Source organism: Anarrhichthys ocellatus, unplaced genomic scaffold, assembly GCF_004355925.1.
Source record: "Anarrhichthys ocellatus isolate YVR2014 unplaced genomic scaffold, GSC_Weel_1.0 scaffold23, whole genome shotgun sequence".
Taxonomy (NCBI): Eukaryota; Metazoa; Chordata; class Actinopteri; order Perciformes; family Anarhichadidae; genus Anarrhichthys; species Anarrhichthys ocellatus.
This window is the reverse complement of record NW_022280053.1, coordinates 2,087,986-2,105,740: the sequence shown is the minus strand read 5'-3', so window position 1 is coordinate 2,105,740 and position 17,755 is coordinate 2,087,986. Positions and strand designations below refer to the sequence as shown.

Below are 17,755 nucleotides of genomic sequence, written 5' to 3'. Positions count from 1 at the left end.
AATTAGCAGTGCTGGATGATGTCACAGCCGGTCATTAAGACTTTGAGATAACCACTAAACCTAACCAGGTCCGGTTATAATAATGTACACAATAGACGATCTTCAAAATGTGTTGCAACCTTTAGTAGATTTGCACACGTTCGTGTTCCTGCGAGAGGATTCCATCAGCACTCTGCTTTCCGGGATTATGTTCCATGAACCCCATAGACAGTGTTGACATCACGCATAAAGGTGCCACAATCTGCGGCTGTTTGGGTTTGCGGTGGAAAAGGAGGGACCGCGGTGCGGTGGAATTGAAGTAGCAGGCAGGGAGGTGGCGGCACAGCAGTCGAGGGCAGGGCGGCACAGGGAAGGAACGCTGCCTTGGAGCACGGCGTGCGTACCGAAGGGACGCGCTGATTGACAGTCGGAGGCACGGAGCGCCCCGCGCGGCACACAAGCGGAGCACGCTAATCTCCCTCGTACCCGGCTTGTCAAAGGCATCTCTGAGAAATACCAGCCAGATCAGCCTGGCGCAAAGAAAGGACGCTCTATCCGTCCCCCGGGCTCGGTATTTGGAGACTTCTGTTCAGTCATAACTGGTCACAGTCCGGACTAACCTGGGTGTCCAAGTGTCCAGGAACCGGGAGTGGGTGGACAGAAAGGTCAGACTGCACTTCTCAGTCCAAGGAAGATTTTGTCTGTTCCTTTTTATGGAGTTAAAGGACTGCGACTTGCTTTCTGGATCATTTTTTGGGTTCATTTTTTGTTTTTGTTAAATCCAACATAATTGTGAGGCGTGTGTTAGTCAAGTTACAAACCCTGGACCCGGCCAACACTCCTCTTCATTCTTTTTAATTGGAATAACGGCAAGATAATCGGGAGACTTTCGAGGAGGGGGGGGGATTTTGGTGCGTAATTTGTGCGGTGTTTGCGGTTACTGAGCCCACATAAGTAGTTGTGCCTCCCTTCATTTTTGACGTTAAAGAGCCCATTTCCCCCCCCCCCCTCCATGGAGTAGGCTAAATCACAGGTAAAGACTTCGAAAGAGCGGGCTTATTATCTGTCGCCTGGAACACACAGGCGGATCGGATGCGCAGATTCTCCGTAGTATGGTAAATGACCAATGGGGAATCATGAACAGCTCTTCTGAACTCGAAGATGGGACTCGGCATAAAAACCAGGTATGTTAACTCAGTTTTGCGCCGAGGGGTTCGCGAGGAGTGGTGCATCTGCTTGGCGCAGTGTCACCACACCGAGTTTTGACAATGTGTCTCTCGGGTGAATCTGTGTGCGCTGTGGAGACGGTAGCTGCACACGAGCTATCCCCCCGACTCCCGGCGGGCACTGGCACTTCTGTTCCTGTCACAATGTCTGAACCTAACCGCACATAACACGGTCCCCGTGGCTGCTTGCGTTTAGCGTGACACGACGCTCCAGAGTGTTATTAGGCTACTTGATATACAGATTGATGATCTGAGTGGAACTGGATAATGCTGAAATCACGACAGGAGATTGCGAGTGTGAACAGGCGGATAGTTGTTTGCGCATCTCGGCTGCGTCTTTGCTAAATATTCTTAAATCGTCCCTCCCATGTAAACCTTGGGCTGTACTTGAGCTGAATGTCTGGAAATTGTGTTTGTGCTGTTTGGAGTGTTGAAATATGGCACACAGACATCCTCCCATAGTCCGCTCGGATGAATTGAGACAGGAGCCGACGTGCGTTGCAGCCGGGCAAGCTCAGCTCACTTTGGGGAATAGTCAATGTTCCACAAGGTCAGTAGAGGGCTATTGACGGCCCATGAGGGAGAGGGCTCCCCAGGAAACCGGGATCGAATTTCGGGGCAGTGAGGAAGCCTGGCGCCTTTAGAAACCCAGAAGGATTTACCCTTTCTATCCTCTTACCTCCTCGCGAGGATGGGATTAGTTATTGTGTGGCATCACAGAAAAAAGAAAACTTCCTCTGGTGCCATTGCAAAATGTTTGACACAGAAGAGAAGTAGTAGTATTCCATGTTTGGTATTTAAGTACCAGTACCATTTTAAAAAAACTGGGCAACTTAGTTTGATGTAATATCAAAATTAATTTACCTGTTGTGAAAAATGGTGGCAGCAGGGAATATGAATTGCCCAATATCTTATACTTGTGTATATATAAAAAAGAACATGCTTCCTCACCTCTTTCAGCACAATAGTTCACTCAAAAACAATTCATTTTCTCCTGATTGTTCTTAGACTTCAAACCAATTATAATTATGTGGATTGTGTCATTCAGAAGCTATAGTTTGGAAGGAAACCCATGTGGCACATGTCTCGTAATTTACAAAGCTTGACAGGTGTCAGACGATATGTTGCTTCCTGTCATGTGCCTCAGTATATCTGGTAGATCCGTCGGAGTCATTTGCATGGTGGCACTCTAAACTGGGCCTGTGTTTGAGTTCTCTTTAAGGTACAGTCCAATCAGTATCCTCGAATACAAGGCTGTATAATGTTTATATTACTGTTGGCTGATGTAACCTTTATGTTCTGTGATGGAGCTGATCAATGACTAAGTGGCTATGACCAACAATTTGCTGATTGAGCAAACAAATCTGATTGAGTAAACGGAGTGCTATGCTGTATGGTAAGCCGATAGGGATGAAAATGCAAAGCATGTCCCACAACCCCAACACTCGCTCCGGATCAGTCGGCATCGGGGAGTGTTGGATGAGATGAGAGGTTGTGTGAAATGGGGATGGCTAATGCTGCTATCTGTCCCTCTCCTCTCTACATCTATCGGTCTCCATCTTCGGCACTTGTTATTTTGTTATCACACACAGACACACATAAACACTCGCTCTCTCCCTCTCCGTGAGTCAGCCTGTCTCTCACCCTGTAATCTAAAGCAGTAACACCAAACCTTCATCTCCAGCCTTGGTGCTTTGACACAGTCATTTCAGACCCAGTGGGGAGGGATCACATAATAGAGATCTCTCGTGGTGTCTTGTTTGTTTTCATATCACAAGACGTGGTCGAGGATTATTGTGGTAACTCTGCATGTTTGATTTGTTGCTGTAGGTGTGCTGTCACCCGTGCCCTTTTGCAACAGATGGAGGCCAGTTAGAGTAAAATTGAGATTAGAGTGCTACTTAACAGCCTTGAAATCGAATTCACTGGATAATAAGAAACAGTGGCCGAGGCTATGTTGTCAGATATGCACTTAACTTGTGTCTAGGAAAACGAGACACTTGAAAGAAACAAAATGGCTACCAGGACTTGTGAGTGGAGTGACACCGTATAACTTTTTTTTGTAAGGAAATGCAAAGAAAGCTGAGATAAGTCAAGGTTGCTGCTTTCCAATCTTTCCAAATGAAGGACGAGAACATTTTTTCTCATAAAAGTGCTTGATCCATGCAGCTTATGTTTTCCAAGATTGCTCTGGAAAAAAAAAATGTAATTCCACACAAGATACACAAACAACAAGGGATGCAATATTGTGCTGTAACGACACCAATATTGATTATTTATTTTTTTGTGAGGGAACACAAGCTAGATTTCTTATAGGGCCGTTTGCTATATATCTGTTTCCATGACATCATTCTTAGATCACACATGAGCTAAGTTTGAGCAACTCTTCTTTTATCTCAATATAAGATCTTAAGTGATTTGTGCACATGCACACAGCCTAGCTTTACACATGGCTCATGCATATACACACACACACACACACACACACACACACTCACTCACTCACTCACTCACTCACTCACTCACTCACTCACTCTCACACACACACACACACACACACACACACAAAGCTAAGACTTCAATGAAGCCCAATGGGATTACCTAGTTGGATTGTCAATAAATAGCACTTTGAGAGCTCCAAACTTTCCAAAGCACTGAAAGAACTGTTTGTATATGAGTAGAATACAAATAAAGTACAGCTGTGCTTTGCCAACTCACGCATTGAGATACACGCACACACACACATGCACACGCACACGCACGCGCACACACTGCACTAAAGAGGTATATTTTACAGACGATATGTTGGATTTTTATAGCCCAAGCTCCACTTGTGTGCCACGAGGAAACACAAACTGATCAAAACCACCACATCAATAAGTTAGCAAATCACCAAACTGTTAGGATGTTTATGTATCTCCAACGCATCCGACACATAGCTGTAAAAAAGGTGGAAGGTTTGCCTTGACAGCTCACCCACTGCAGGCCCACATCTATCAAAAACACACTTGGCAGAGACCCAGCTCAGATATTATATCAGGCTTGCATGACAGCCATGACACACACACACACACACACACACACACACACACGTCTGCCAGGATGTATCACTAACTCACTTTAATACTCCTTAAGGCTTCCATACACGTGGTTACTGTGGCAGATCAGGCAGAACCGAGAGGGCACGACCATCCTTCATGCATACATCTTTCTACTTATCTTGTAAATAGGCCTGAACAATATACGGAAACTATCTAATTGCACTAAGCAAGATCACAAACGTATATTGTTTCCAATCAGAGAAGTAAACCTGCATATTTTTCTATAGAACTAAATGACACATTTGTCTTGCCTTGATTACTTAATATTGAATGTGGTATAGTTGAGATTGCTAAGTAGTATTCAAATCTACTGTAACCATGATGCTCAAAGTGGCTTTATATTTGTTGGTCACAGCTGCATAGTTTGCCACTTATGATAAAAATCAGACTGAAGACATCAGCACTGCACTCTGCAAGTTAACGTTGGCTCCACAGACTGAAGACAACATGGTCTGCATCCTGGAGGTCCTGATTTATTGATTCTTGTTGATTTTTTTTAACTTAACATGCAAACATACTGTTATAATTATAGCCAATGAAATCAACAGTTGCCTGCTTACACTGAAGGGACTGTTATGTAAATTCTGAATAACCGGAGCTCTCGCAATTTAAACATTTCAACCTTTCATATTGCAGTTCTTATTACTCATACAGCCCTACTCATCATGCTGTATTTATTTTAAGTAGAAGCAGATACATGTGAAGAGTAGACTTGTACCACTCACATTACACGTTCTTACAGTAAGTAAAGGGGTGAAGACTGTATAGCTTTGTACTGTGCGTGTTCGATGATGGGCTGGCTGGTTTTGTGGGTATCCTTGTTGAAACTAATGAACCTGCTGAGCTGGCTGGAGGTATAGGAGGCAGTGTGGACTGAAGCAGAGCAAAGCGGAGAGACTTCCCTGCTTCAGTGGGCCTGTGATTTCCCTGTGGGGGCGGGGAGGGTCCTTCTATGGTAGCAGTGCAACTCTAACAACCTCAGCTTCTGTCTCGTCCTCCCCTGCTCAGGGTGGCCTCGAGGAAACACCAGCCAGCAAAAGTTTTCAAGCCCCCAAAGTACCCCATCCATTTGTCAGATCACTTACCAGAACACACAGCTGGCAGATGCATTTATATGTACAAATCCTGCACTCAAGACAAGTTCAGCATGTGAAAATTGGGGCATTTTAACTCTTTGTACCGTGTGTCTCTCTCACTGTCACTTTGTACGCGCGCGCCTTCGCCTGTACAGATGGAAACTCCTCACGGAAAAAAAAAAAAGTCTTGTAGTGTGATGTGACTGTTTGACAGCATTGCCAGGATTTGTGTTTGCCTATGTGTGTGCGTGTATTGTTTCGTTTGCGCATCCAGCTGTACGTACAGTAGATTGCTGTTGAAAGAAGTTAACTTTCTCAGAGGAGAGATTGATCAAATTAGGTCATGTCAGTCTGTGTGTACAGCATGTGTTTAACAGCTGCGCAGAATATAGAAAAAAAACAGTTTGATACATTTGTGTGAGTCTGTGCATGCCGTGCTTGTGTGATCGCGTCCTTGCATCAATCCATTGTTCCTTTGAAACAAGAGCATGGGGGAGGGAAGAAAGGGAGAGTTATTCAATTTAAAATGAAAAAAACAAACAATCCCCCGGTTTCATTGATTTCAGTTTGGTACTGCTCTTCATAACAACACCGCCTTTCTATTGGCATGTATACAAAAACGAATTCCAAAACCTCCATGCTGCAGTGTGTTTTTTCATCTTCCGGTGGGCATGTTCTCCTCACACACAAATCCCTTTTCTAATCGCCTCTATTCTTTTGATGATTTTTTTCATCATTGCAACATTATCTTCCTTTTAGCTTTGGACACATCTATAGAGTTGAAGCCCATTGCTGGATTGTGGTATCAAAGCCTAAGTGGCTCGCAGGAGTGTCGGCCTATTGTTAGAACGACAGTATGAATGTGTGAGAGGAGTGTGTGTGTTGGTGGATCAAAGCGGTAACGAGCCATTACGAGCAGTTACGTAAGTGAAGAGTGCTTTTTGCATAGGGAGGGATTTAGTGCCTTTAATGGAGCAGCGTGCTCACTTGTTTAGTTTTCTGCTGCAGACAGATGGAGCCATTTTGGGTAACGTGCGTGTACAGTAGCCCTGTGAAACCAGGGGCTTTACCAGTGTGAAGGTTACAAATGACGGCAGCTGTCCCATGTGCTCTTGGCTTCGCTCTTCCTCCATCCGCCTTTTGTTATCTGACCCTCACGCTCCTCCATGTCTTTTTCCTCATTTTCTCCCTTTCCATATCTCTTGCTGACGCGAAGGGGCACAGGACATTTTAATATCAGATTTCTGGTGCTGCAAGGTGGCCAGGAGGCCTTGGGAGAGAAAAATAGGGCGAGGCAAGGAAGGACAGGAACACGAATGAAAACGGGAGTCGATGAAAGCAGCAGAATAAAAATAAGTAGAGAGGAGTAGAGAAACAAAAGAGTAACCTAGAGCAGAGATGAAAGGACACGGGAGGCTTGGTAAGCATGAATCACAGTAGGTCCCAGATCAGCGTTGAGCAGGCAGCAGGCTAGCTGGGGGCACATGTACCTTTGCAAAGATGACGCAGATATATTCCAGCTGCTCAAAATCCCACATACCTACAACAAAGGGTTGTTATCAGATGTACCACACGGTGCTGTTGGAGGGAAGAGAGACCTTTTCCAGTCGGCTCTTGGATCAGTTACAAGGCTCATCACGGAAGCCCCAAAGCATCACCAAGGGCTCACCCGCATCCAACACAACAGCTGCAATAGACCGTAATTGTACCTAAATCATTCGTGATTTTTGGTAATTGTGTTGATTTAATGCAGCACACACGCTCTGCGTGTGGGTATGCACGCGTGTACTCGCATGTCGACGTATGCGTGTGGGCGAGCGTATATCATACATGGTTGTCGTTGGATTCTTTCTTTGTCTTTGTGGCGTTGAAGGGATGTGAAGAAAGCAATGCTGAGTAGGAAACATTAGGATGGTACCGCAGGGCAAGGTTATACTCTACCTCCCAGAGTATGTATTGACAGATGTGTCAGCAGGCTGACCTGTTGGGCAGGGTTTCACAGCAGAGGAGCTAAAAGTGTGAGAGAAAGTGAGGCAGAGAGGGAGACGAGGCAGGCGGAGGCATTAGATTTCCATCTGCAGGATTTGGCCCCTCATGCATGTTTGTGTGTGTGTGCCAAGGAGGGTCATTAAAGTGGGGAGAAGAAAAATACACTTCAAAGAAAAGATAAATGTGTACATTCACCCCATTATTTTTAATCTGGAAGACCGTAATATCGCCATTCTGAAATTTATCATTCACTTCCCCGCTAAATCATCATTAAAAATGCATTGGAAATCACCAGCGAGGGGCATGCAGGTGGTGGGGAAAATAGTGGGTTGGGAATGAGGCAGAGTGGTGGAGTGAGGGATGAGAGAGACGCAGTGTGCGCGCGCAGGTGTTCCAGAGTTCAGTCGTCTTGATGGACAACGAGCCAGGCCCATTCCACTGACAGATGGCTCTATCTCCATATTTGCAGTGAGGAGTGTCCAATTTCCTCCTCTCAATAGAAGAGTGAAAGAGCTGTGCACATGTGACGCTAGCGTCGTGATCAAATAGAGATTTGAGATTAGAGGCCACCTTTTAAGGGATCACACTTCCCACAACATAACGGCCTTTTTGTCTTTCCGTTCCCTCGGCTCGTCATTAATCAGCGGCCATGCGTGAGAGCGCACACGCACAGCAAGACAACGCACTCACTCGAGCGCAGTTCCCTTCATGTGAATGGGTAACGTCTCTGACGAGGAATGCAGATGGAACAGTAAATAATAAGGGACTTAATTAGACTCTGAAAATCCAGTGAATAATTTATGATGAATGGAGAAGTTTAATCAAGCAATCAATCTACTCCGGCCACCGCATCTGGAGCAGAAGAATATTACAGGAGAGAGGGACGAGGACGGGAGTGCAGTTTTAAATCTGGAAACTGCTGGAATGCCTGGCGGCTTGGCAGAGCTGATTGTTAAGATAGTGATGCCATAGTGTGACACCCGTCTCACTGCTGGCATTCAGGAGACCTTTTTATCACGGCGTTAAGATGCCGATGTGCCCTTAATTTGAGCTGGGTTGCTCTCTTAGCCTCTCATACTTGGTAGCCTCTCCAAAATCCCATTATTGGTTCTCCTCTGAGCCAAATAGAGTAATTTCCTTAGCATACTGATGTCATATATTTACCTGCTAATGACTTGCTTAAGTTAACGTTGCAACATAATGGCATCATTATGGGCCAGGCACCACCAAGTGTCGCACGCGTTAATTGACTAGAAGGATGAAGGCTGAGAAATCCTTGTTGCTCCCATTAAGTCGTTTCCTTGCTGTTTGGATGCAAAAAAGGAAAGAACGATTGCCTCGTTACCCATTGCCAGAAAAACCTCAACGACTGCATCGCTATCACAGATGTATATTTTTTATCTTCAGGGGCAGTGCTTTGCTTTTAACAAGCCAAATATAAAATGTGTTGATGAGCTCTTCAACCAAAATGTAATCATAACCAAGTATTAATCAGTGAGGTCAGGCTTTGCTTGCCGTTCATTCAGACCGCACTATAAATGATGAGGCTTGATGTCACATTTGCTGTCCCCTTTGTTTAAAAATGATATAGGTGAAGACTATATTTATTAACTTAAGCAGAGAAAAGTATTACTAGTACTTTGAATTTGTCAAGTATTTAATTTACAAAAAAAGGCTTATTATTTCATAATATATATCGTTATTATGAAATTCTGCCCACATTGCCCAGCCCTTCACACCAAAAGACATTTGTGGTCAACATATCTTCACTCATCCATTACCAGCAAAACAGTTCCCACTGAAAGATACAGTTTGTTCACTTAACTGAAACATAAACATGATTTTATTTTAAATGAGTGATAAATGGAGTGAGAGGAGAACTTCATGAAAGGGGTTAGGAGCCTGATATGAGAAGCATTTGAAGTAAAGATAGTTTTAGGAGAGAAAAAAATTGAATGATGCCTAAAAAAAATATACAGAACTAGACAGATAGAGAGGGAGGCACAAAGATACAGAGAGATGTATTTATTGCAGCTATCCTATTAAAGAGTTATGACAAACTCATGGCTAAAATATTAACTGACTCACCCACCAACATCCATTATTTATTCATCATCAAAAATTCAATCTGGCAGACTGTGTGCCATTATTCAGATGTGCTTGGAGAAAGTGGCACATTTAAATGAATGAGAAATTGTAGGACTCACTCCCATGGCTCGTTTTTACCCCCCCAAAAACCTCCATTTCAATTATTCAAATGTTAAATCAATCAAAAGAATCCAGGAGATGGTTTGATATTGAAAAATAAATGCCCTTTCTTACTCACATAGCTTAGTATGTCATTGAAAGAAACTAAAACATTTTATTCTTTTTGGCCATTTAAAATATAATCAGACTCATCAAACTTTTGGAAGTGGCTCTGTCGCACACCATCTTTTGTCTTTCATTAGCAGGAGAGGAAAACATTAAGTTTTCTGCACTTTTCAACTTGCATCTCATTTCCGGGCAGTTGCCGACCCCCTGCCGTGGCGGCAGTAGACAAGCTCATATTTACAACATTTGGTTCGCCTTGATTCCTCTGGTGCAATTCTGCACCTCTCGGCAATACCTAAGTGTGAATGAGATTGGATATGGAAATGTGGAGTACTGCAGACCAGTAGTTTCTGCTGATGTTGTGGAACTTGGCAGCATAGAGAAGGGGACACATTCCTCTGAGAGACGAACACTCCCGCATGCAGACGGTCCTGTGCGAGCAGACACGTGACACCTGAGACACATGCACGGACGTACTCTTCATTTAATGTAGTACACGACAGAAAAAAGCCAACCACAGTAAAACGGTACAGTATGTAGCCTTCTGTATTTAAAGCGTGTCATGTGTCATGTGGGGAAAATACAGTTGAACTAAGTAGATAGGCTATATATTACCTCTTTACTGCAGATAAACCTAGTTCTTTCTTCAAGCTCCATAATACATACTGTATATCATATGTGACGACATGATGAACAATGATAAGTCTTATGTTAGAGTCTGCAGCTACTCTAGCGGCTCTGTGAGGCACATACCAGTAGGCTAAATGCTAACGCTAGCATGCTGACATGCTCACAATGACAATGCCAACATGCTGCTGTTTAGTAGATATAACATTGTTTACTATGAGAATGATAGAGTATCATTACACAATACAGGCGGTAGTCATAATGGCCACTTATGCATTACCATTCGATCTAATACCCTAGACAGTGTCAACAGTTATCAGGCTTTTAATGTTAATGTTTTGTTGAGATCGTGTCAGGGGGTTGCTTATTAAACTCTATAGCATTTGTTAAAGCCTTAGTTCTCTTGTTGTATTACGCTGCAGTCGTTTGTGTTATTCCACTCGAGGACTTGGCCAACGCATCAGCCAAGCACTGCAGTGTTCAGTCACTTGGCTTACTGTCCGTGGTAGAGTCAAGCACTGCAATTGGATCTGTGCAATACAGTGGCGTCCAATCAATTACAACTGGTCCACAACGGAAGCTCAAGTCTCTTTGAACTTTTGAAAAATTAGCCAATAATGGTATCTCGTTGTCGACAATTCCAAGCATACAGTCCGAGGGGGGGGGGGTGAAAACAAAGGCGAGAAGATCAAGTGTACTGTCTGTATCATTCATCAAAAGGAATGAATAGCCCGACTAGTTCCAGTATTTCCTGTTCATCATATATATATATATATACTATATATACACATATATATATATATATATACTTGGTTGGGACAAATGTCTTCAAAACATTGAGGTATCAGATTAGATTTGAAGATGTCTAGAAATGTAGAAGTTTCATTCAATCTTGGCTCATCTGTCATCGTATATGAAGTTTCACCTCAATCAGGGGAAGATTATTAAATCGTGGTATGGCATGTCAATAGGAGCTCCCATTCAGTATTCACTCATGCTGTTACACAACCAGAGTCATTATTTTTCCTCCATCTGTGCCTCCTTGTGTTTTTGGAATATGTTTTCAGTTGATGAGAATTTATGTAAAATCTTGTGGATGCACACTGGGAGCAACAGTTAGAATATAGCATATAACCCTTTTTCTTTCTTGGATAAACTACCTCGCTTTCATCTTCACTTTCAATCACAAATCTCGAATGGAAATGTTCTCGCTACGTTGGTCAGATAATCCAATACTTGTACTTGCAAGTCAGTCTGGTATTGTGAAAAGCCCTTCTACTGTGGAGCCTGTCAGCAGAGCACAGCCTCAGCCATTTGTCTGCCACCTTTAGTCAAATCTCCCTTACAGATGCAATGACTAATAGATAAAGTCTGCAAGAGATGGGGATGGACTACAGAGAGTGTGAGAACTTATTTAGAAAATGTGATGTCCGTAGATTTTTGTGAGAAGTCGAGCTTCGAGAAACTTGGAGAGAAAAGTTAAAAATTAAAACTGAGCGGTCTCAGATGGGCTTTTTTTTTTGTAAAACATTGGATTTGTGACGACACAGAAACAGTATAATTTGCCTACAAATCTTGAAAACTGTTCCTCAGCTTTTATTTGGTTCATACAATGTCTGCATGTTAAAGTTATGATCCCTCTCTCTCGCTCTCTCTCTCTCTCTCCCTCTTAGCCTCTCTCACTTGGGCAATGGAATATGGCAGGCTCCTCACAGGCTTCTGTAATGTGCTAACATAAGAAATCAATCAGACTCTCAGTATTTCTACAGCCCCTCAGCTCCCATTGATTTATTGCAAATGTGTTGAAGATGAAGAGAGAAACTCTTTAGCACTTTGAGGCAGGCTGGTCAAGGGGAGTGGATGTAGGGGAGAAGGATGAGGGGACGATGGCAGGTTTGGGACCAGAGGTGAGAGGGAGGAGTGAGGAAAGAGGAGGGATCTGCTGACCTTTGTTTTGATAGGCTGGCATTGTTCACCTCAGGGTCATCTCACTGTTTGTCATCGGCCAGAGAAAACGATGATGATGTGTTTTTTTTTTTTTTTTTTTGTTTAGATGGCTGCGATGTGTTTGCTGTGTGCTGTGCTTTTCCAGTATGTGGAGCGTGACAGCTGCTGTCAGCCATGTAGCGGGTGGGGTCAGGGGTCACAGAGATGGCGGTGGCTTGGATTCCCATTAGATGCTATCAGTACACTCACCTGACAAGCAGAAAGACAACTTTCTCCATATATCTTGTAGCTTTCTCATCTTGTGTGTCGATATCGCTACTAGGGATTTGGTCCAAAGTATAGTAGAGCACACAGGTTTAAGGCAACCGACTATATTATAGGACTAACGTTTTACGTCATACAATATTGCCCTACTCTAAGAGCTCTGGACAGACGTGCTATTCCGTCGCCAGATACCGACTACAGCACAAAACAACTGCAGACTATTGACTATGCAGGTATTGACCTTGAACGGTTAAAGTTAGGATTGGTTGTCGGGCAGATAGCAAATCTAGGGTTAGCAATCTAGACATGACCGCTATTTTTGGCCAACACTCTCCCTCGCCAAAGAAAATGAGGAGGGGCGCAGTTGCCGCCTGATTGCCCTACTCTGAAAGCACTAGCCAGGCGCGGTATTTGTTGTGAGGCAGTTGAAGCGCATTATACCACTTTGCTCATACTTCTGCAAACATTATTTGTTTTATAAAGTGTGTGAGTCACCTTTATGTCATCATCCATTTATCTGGCTGCTATTCATGGGTTGCACTATTGGAATGTGGCATCTTTTAAAAAATATCTACTGTTTTCTGAACTAAAGTATTGCCATATTAAAGTGTTCATTTGTGCCTAATGCATTTTGTAATGGCTTTTTGGCTGTTGTTATTTATTTGAGTCACTTTTAATCTTAGTATTTTTTAAACTCAAAACAAATTATCTTGCCGTTGCCACTCAATTATGACTCAGAGCAATTTTGTATTTCATGCTCACGCAGCTCAGAGGGGATATCAGAAGGGATGCCTCAACAGTAAATTTTGTTTTCTATTTTATATATCTCAAGAGTGAAAGGCTTGTTTATCCATTCTGGAGAAGATGGAGGGGGAGTCGGAGTAAATAAGAGCTCAATAGTAGCTCGGTGTATTTATATCATTGGCATACACTAAGAAACACTGAAGCTGATGGAGATGAGGATTGAAGTGGATTACTGAGATAGGACCGCGCCACAGAGAGAATGAAATCTTATTTATATTAGGCTTTGGTGAAATACACAAGCAGTGAAACATACGTCTCACTCTGTGGCCATGTGCAGCTCAGCGGAGGGGCCGCGACCCCCGCAGTGAGAGCCTCTTTGAAGGGGTTAAAGAGGAGATTAAAGTGATAATGTACATCTCTAATCCCCAGCACTTTAAGAGGAAAAACCGCCTCCACCCACAGAGCTGGACATGAAGAGGGCGCATCACTGGCCATCAGGGTCAGCCATAGCCATGGCAACAGATTATTCAGAATAATTATCTGCCATATGTGCCTTGTCACAATTAGAAGTTGGCTGTGATCTGGGTCACGGGTCAAACGCTGATCCGCGACCCTGATCCAGAGTAGTGGGGAGGGCAGCGAACGTAACCCGTTACACGGTTTATTAGAAGAAAAAAGTTACACACGCTTCTCGCATCTGTCGCACGAGCGACGGTGACACAACCTGCTCTCCGCTTTCAAGAAGTTCTCAATAGATCTGATGCTACCAGCTACATCACATTGTTAAAGTGACTTCCTCTAAATGTCACTGCATGCTGTGCGTTTTGAGCTTTCAATAGCGCCCTTTCTTCTATAACAGATCTTACAAAATGAAAATCTGGAAATGGATTTATGATTTCAATCAGAATGCTAAGCTTCTTGAATCGACGTTTCGGCTGAGTGGCGAGAAAAAGGGAATTGACTGTGTGAGGAGAGTGCGCAAATGAGAGCTGACAGAGGCTCGGCAAAAAAAATTTTTTTTAAAAACCTTTTGTGTTTTGTTCTCACGACCAAGCCTTCCATTAGGAGTCCAGCCGTTTGAACTCATCACTGCAGCTCTCCCTCAGGAGTTATGCAGAGGATGTTTCATTCCCCATAAAGCCGTGTTCACACTAGTACCCTGGGAAAAGCAGCAACAAGGTGCAAAGTGGTTTATCCATTATAGTGGATAATTTATTCTCTCACTTTTGCCCATGTGAGAAAAGTCATTTGGAGTGGGATACCTCTCTTTACCATCTTGTAAAGGAGAAATGCAAAAACCGTCTTTCAAAATCACTTTTGATAGATTTGGAAAAACGTCATTCACTCGAATAATGTCGAGTAAAACGGCTGCGATTCTTGCCATCTACTGTTTTCCCACGTTGCACTCATTCTCATGGTGTTAGGCACACGCCGCAATCTGCAACAACAAACAAATCCTCAAGTCACCCGTGGCGATCTCTTTTCAGATTAGGTCTCTCCCTCTTAATTGTGGATTTGGTATGAAACGGTTTGAGGATCCCCGCGGAAGTGCGAAACGTGACTGTTTTAAAAGACTCGCGATACCTCAGGCATATTGCTGCAAGCTGTTGGACTGTGTGAGCTGCACGGTGACGTCGCTTTCCTCTGATCAAATTTGTCACATCGTGCCAGGCAGGATCACAGGGTGGAGGCACTACCGACACATTTAGGAGAGAGCCGGGATGTGTTCAGACAAGCTACGTTTAAACACCAATTAAGACCCATGCACTACTTACATCTACGGTCTATTAGATTGTCACCCATCACTATTAGGAGACACTCGGAGCCCTCTGGCATTCTGGGAAAAATAATTACATTCTTTCGGTGTCATAATTATTGCCTTGAAAGTGTCTCTCTTTCGAACACTAACAAAGCAGGCTCTTACTCTTTCTCTCCCTCCCCATTCCTCTCTCCCCAAGCTCTGCCTTTCTCATCTCATGTCTGTTGTCTCTCCAGACACTAATGAAGTGGTTTAATCTCGTAACTCCAGAGAGGACTGCATTAATTAAGTTCCTGCGTGTACTTCGTTTTAAAGTTTCCACATTCCACAGAACGGGCCTACCATATAAACATGTTTGCCACCATCGCTTTACTGTTGCTTTGCGACTCGTGCGGGATTGGCTTCGTGTCCGGATTTGCATGCGTTTTTTGGGGAAATGTGCCGATTAGTCCGAATGAAACGAATGCAGTTTGTCGCTCTGAAAAAGTTTGATAGCACATTGATTTCCCATTTGCAACTGTGCGAGTCCACACAAATCAAAACTGTCACCAGCTTGAATCTATTATTGTGTAATCTCTGGGAGCTTTGCTGAGCTGCTCGCCGGATGCTGTTGTTCTAACACAGAAACATGAGCGGACACATGCTTATGTTTACCCCCTCACTTATGAACCTGCATATTGTGGCAAGCTGTTATGAAAACCAGACATTAAACGTGATGCGAGTTATAGTTCCAGTTGGGTGAACATAGTGAGTAGTTTGTCTGTTACTTCCAGAGTGTGTCTGATGTTTAGCACCGGCTAACCACACTCAACTGGTCTATTTTTGCAGTCACTCCACTTTGATTTAGTTGTTGCCTTCTTCAGTGTTCATTTGGATTACAGTTTCTTTGACGTTGCCTTACTGCATTCATGAAAAACAAAAAAAAAAGACAGTTGTGGCAGTTCCTTTTACAAACAGCCAGAGAGCAAGCCACTGCTTCTCATAATTGCCAGCTCCCGAGTCCCGAGGATTCAGACTGTTGACTTAAGATCTTAGCTTTTCAGAATAAAGCGTACCTCCGTTTTACATCTCTCTCCTTCATGCCTCTTGTATTTCAACAAAGCTGTCACAGTTCTTTTCTTCATTCGACAGTAGTGTTAAAGTAAAGTGTGACGCTTCATGCACGGTTCACATTGTGTTGTACGAAATGTTAAATGGCTGCTTAATTTCTGGATAATGCAACCAAACTACTGCAAAGAAAAAAGAGAAAAAAATTGTCAACTGAACCACAGGACACAATTTTGATGGTACCTTCACTTAATTTGTGAAAAGATTTGTTTACTTTTTTTAAATATTAATTATATGTATTATTAACAGTTCAGTATCAGCTTGTTAGATTTTGTGAAAAGAATAGAATAGGAAATATATTCTATACATGTATCCGCCTGGTACATCAGACTCTAACAAAGGAGGCTTATAATTGCCTTTCTGATGGAATTTTATTTTATTTGTTTCCGCCAATTACTAGGGCACGACTATACCATGTATAATGGTTATCTGGCAGTCAGTAAGAGTTCAACTCCATTCAATGTGGCTTTATTGGCACGTTTCAGAAAAACAACTGCTAGCTAGATCCTAGCCAGATACAATGCTTTCACATTGACTTTTAAGGATAGAAAGTCAGGTTTAGGACCTAAAGGAAAAAAATGGCTTACCATTAACCTTCATGAACAGGACCATGTAAGAGCATTCTTAACCTGCTGGATCGGGAGCGAGTACACTGTCTGTGTTTTTATTTATTCATCTTCATTTTCTATTTCATGCTCCATCTTCCTCAGTAGAGAAAGCCCAGAGAGGCGAGCTATTGCACTTGACGTGTCAAGAGAACTGCTCTGTTCGTCTGTTTGTGATCCCGTAACTTGGGTGCATTATGGGAAAGTTGATTTCACATAGAAACCCATGACCTACGAAGACCAACATCCACTGCGGCGCGACCTACCCTCAGGGAGAGAATGAACACGCAGCACTTACCACCCGACGGCACTCAACTAACATCTCCTTTAGTCACGGAGTGCCACACACATGCACACACACACACACACACACACACCAATACTTGCAGTTTTTTTTTTCATAAATAAAGTACCAAGGACACACACGCATATCTCCGACCCGTGTGAGTAAAGGAGCAAACACCACGTTTGGATCGCACCATCAGCATCGATATCTGATCTCATTGCCAAGGTCAAACCGTCAAGTTGTAGGGTATCAACTACCGACAAACACAGTCAAAGACACACACCAAGAGATAGATCGACACAGAGACGCAGAGAGAAAACGGCACACGCGCGGTGTAAGGTCAGCCTTCTGTGCTACTTGAGCCACAACCATAAGTCATTCTGCAAAGTAGCTGAACCATGAAGTGTAGACACCAGTATCCATAACATGCATGTATTATTTATGAGCGCCTGTACGGTTGGCACATAGCGATGTATGCAAATGTATACATTAAGGAGAGGAGGCTCTTGATACCTGCCTGTTTGAAGAAGTGACTTCCTTCTTATCACCACCTCTATTAAAATAGCAAGGCTGTGGGGCGGAGATCCATCTTGTCTTTTAATGGTGTGTGCGTGTGTGTGTGTGTGTGCAGCTCATAAAGGTGTGTGAATGTGTTAGCATGTCTAGTTATGTGTGGATCTTGTGCATGCGTGATTGTGCCGGTGCACTTAACTTTGCTCGCAACTGCAATCA

At 43.4% G+C, this 17,755-nt stretch overlaps 1 protein-coding gene across 2 annotated transcripts in view; it reads left to right on the top strand.

Moving 5' to 3' along the window:
- The first annotated feature begins 225 nt into the window (after positions 1–225).
- fibcd1b (fibrinogen C domain containing 1b) overlaps positions 226–17,755 on the top strand; it is an 84,243-nt gene continuing 66,713 nt past the window's right edge. The window contains exon 1 of one of the 2 annotated variants that reach the window (XM_031859849.1): positions 226–1,163. In XM_031859849.1, the coding sequence (XP_031715709.1) occupies positions 1,092–1,163 (72 nt within the window). In that variant the 5' untranslated portion in view covers positions 226–1,091. The remainder of the gene's footprint in view (positions 1,164–17,755) is intronic. The other variant, XM_031859850.1, reaches the window with a different exon arrangement.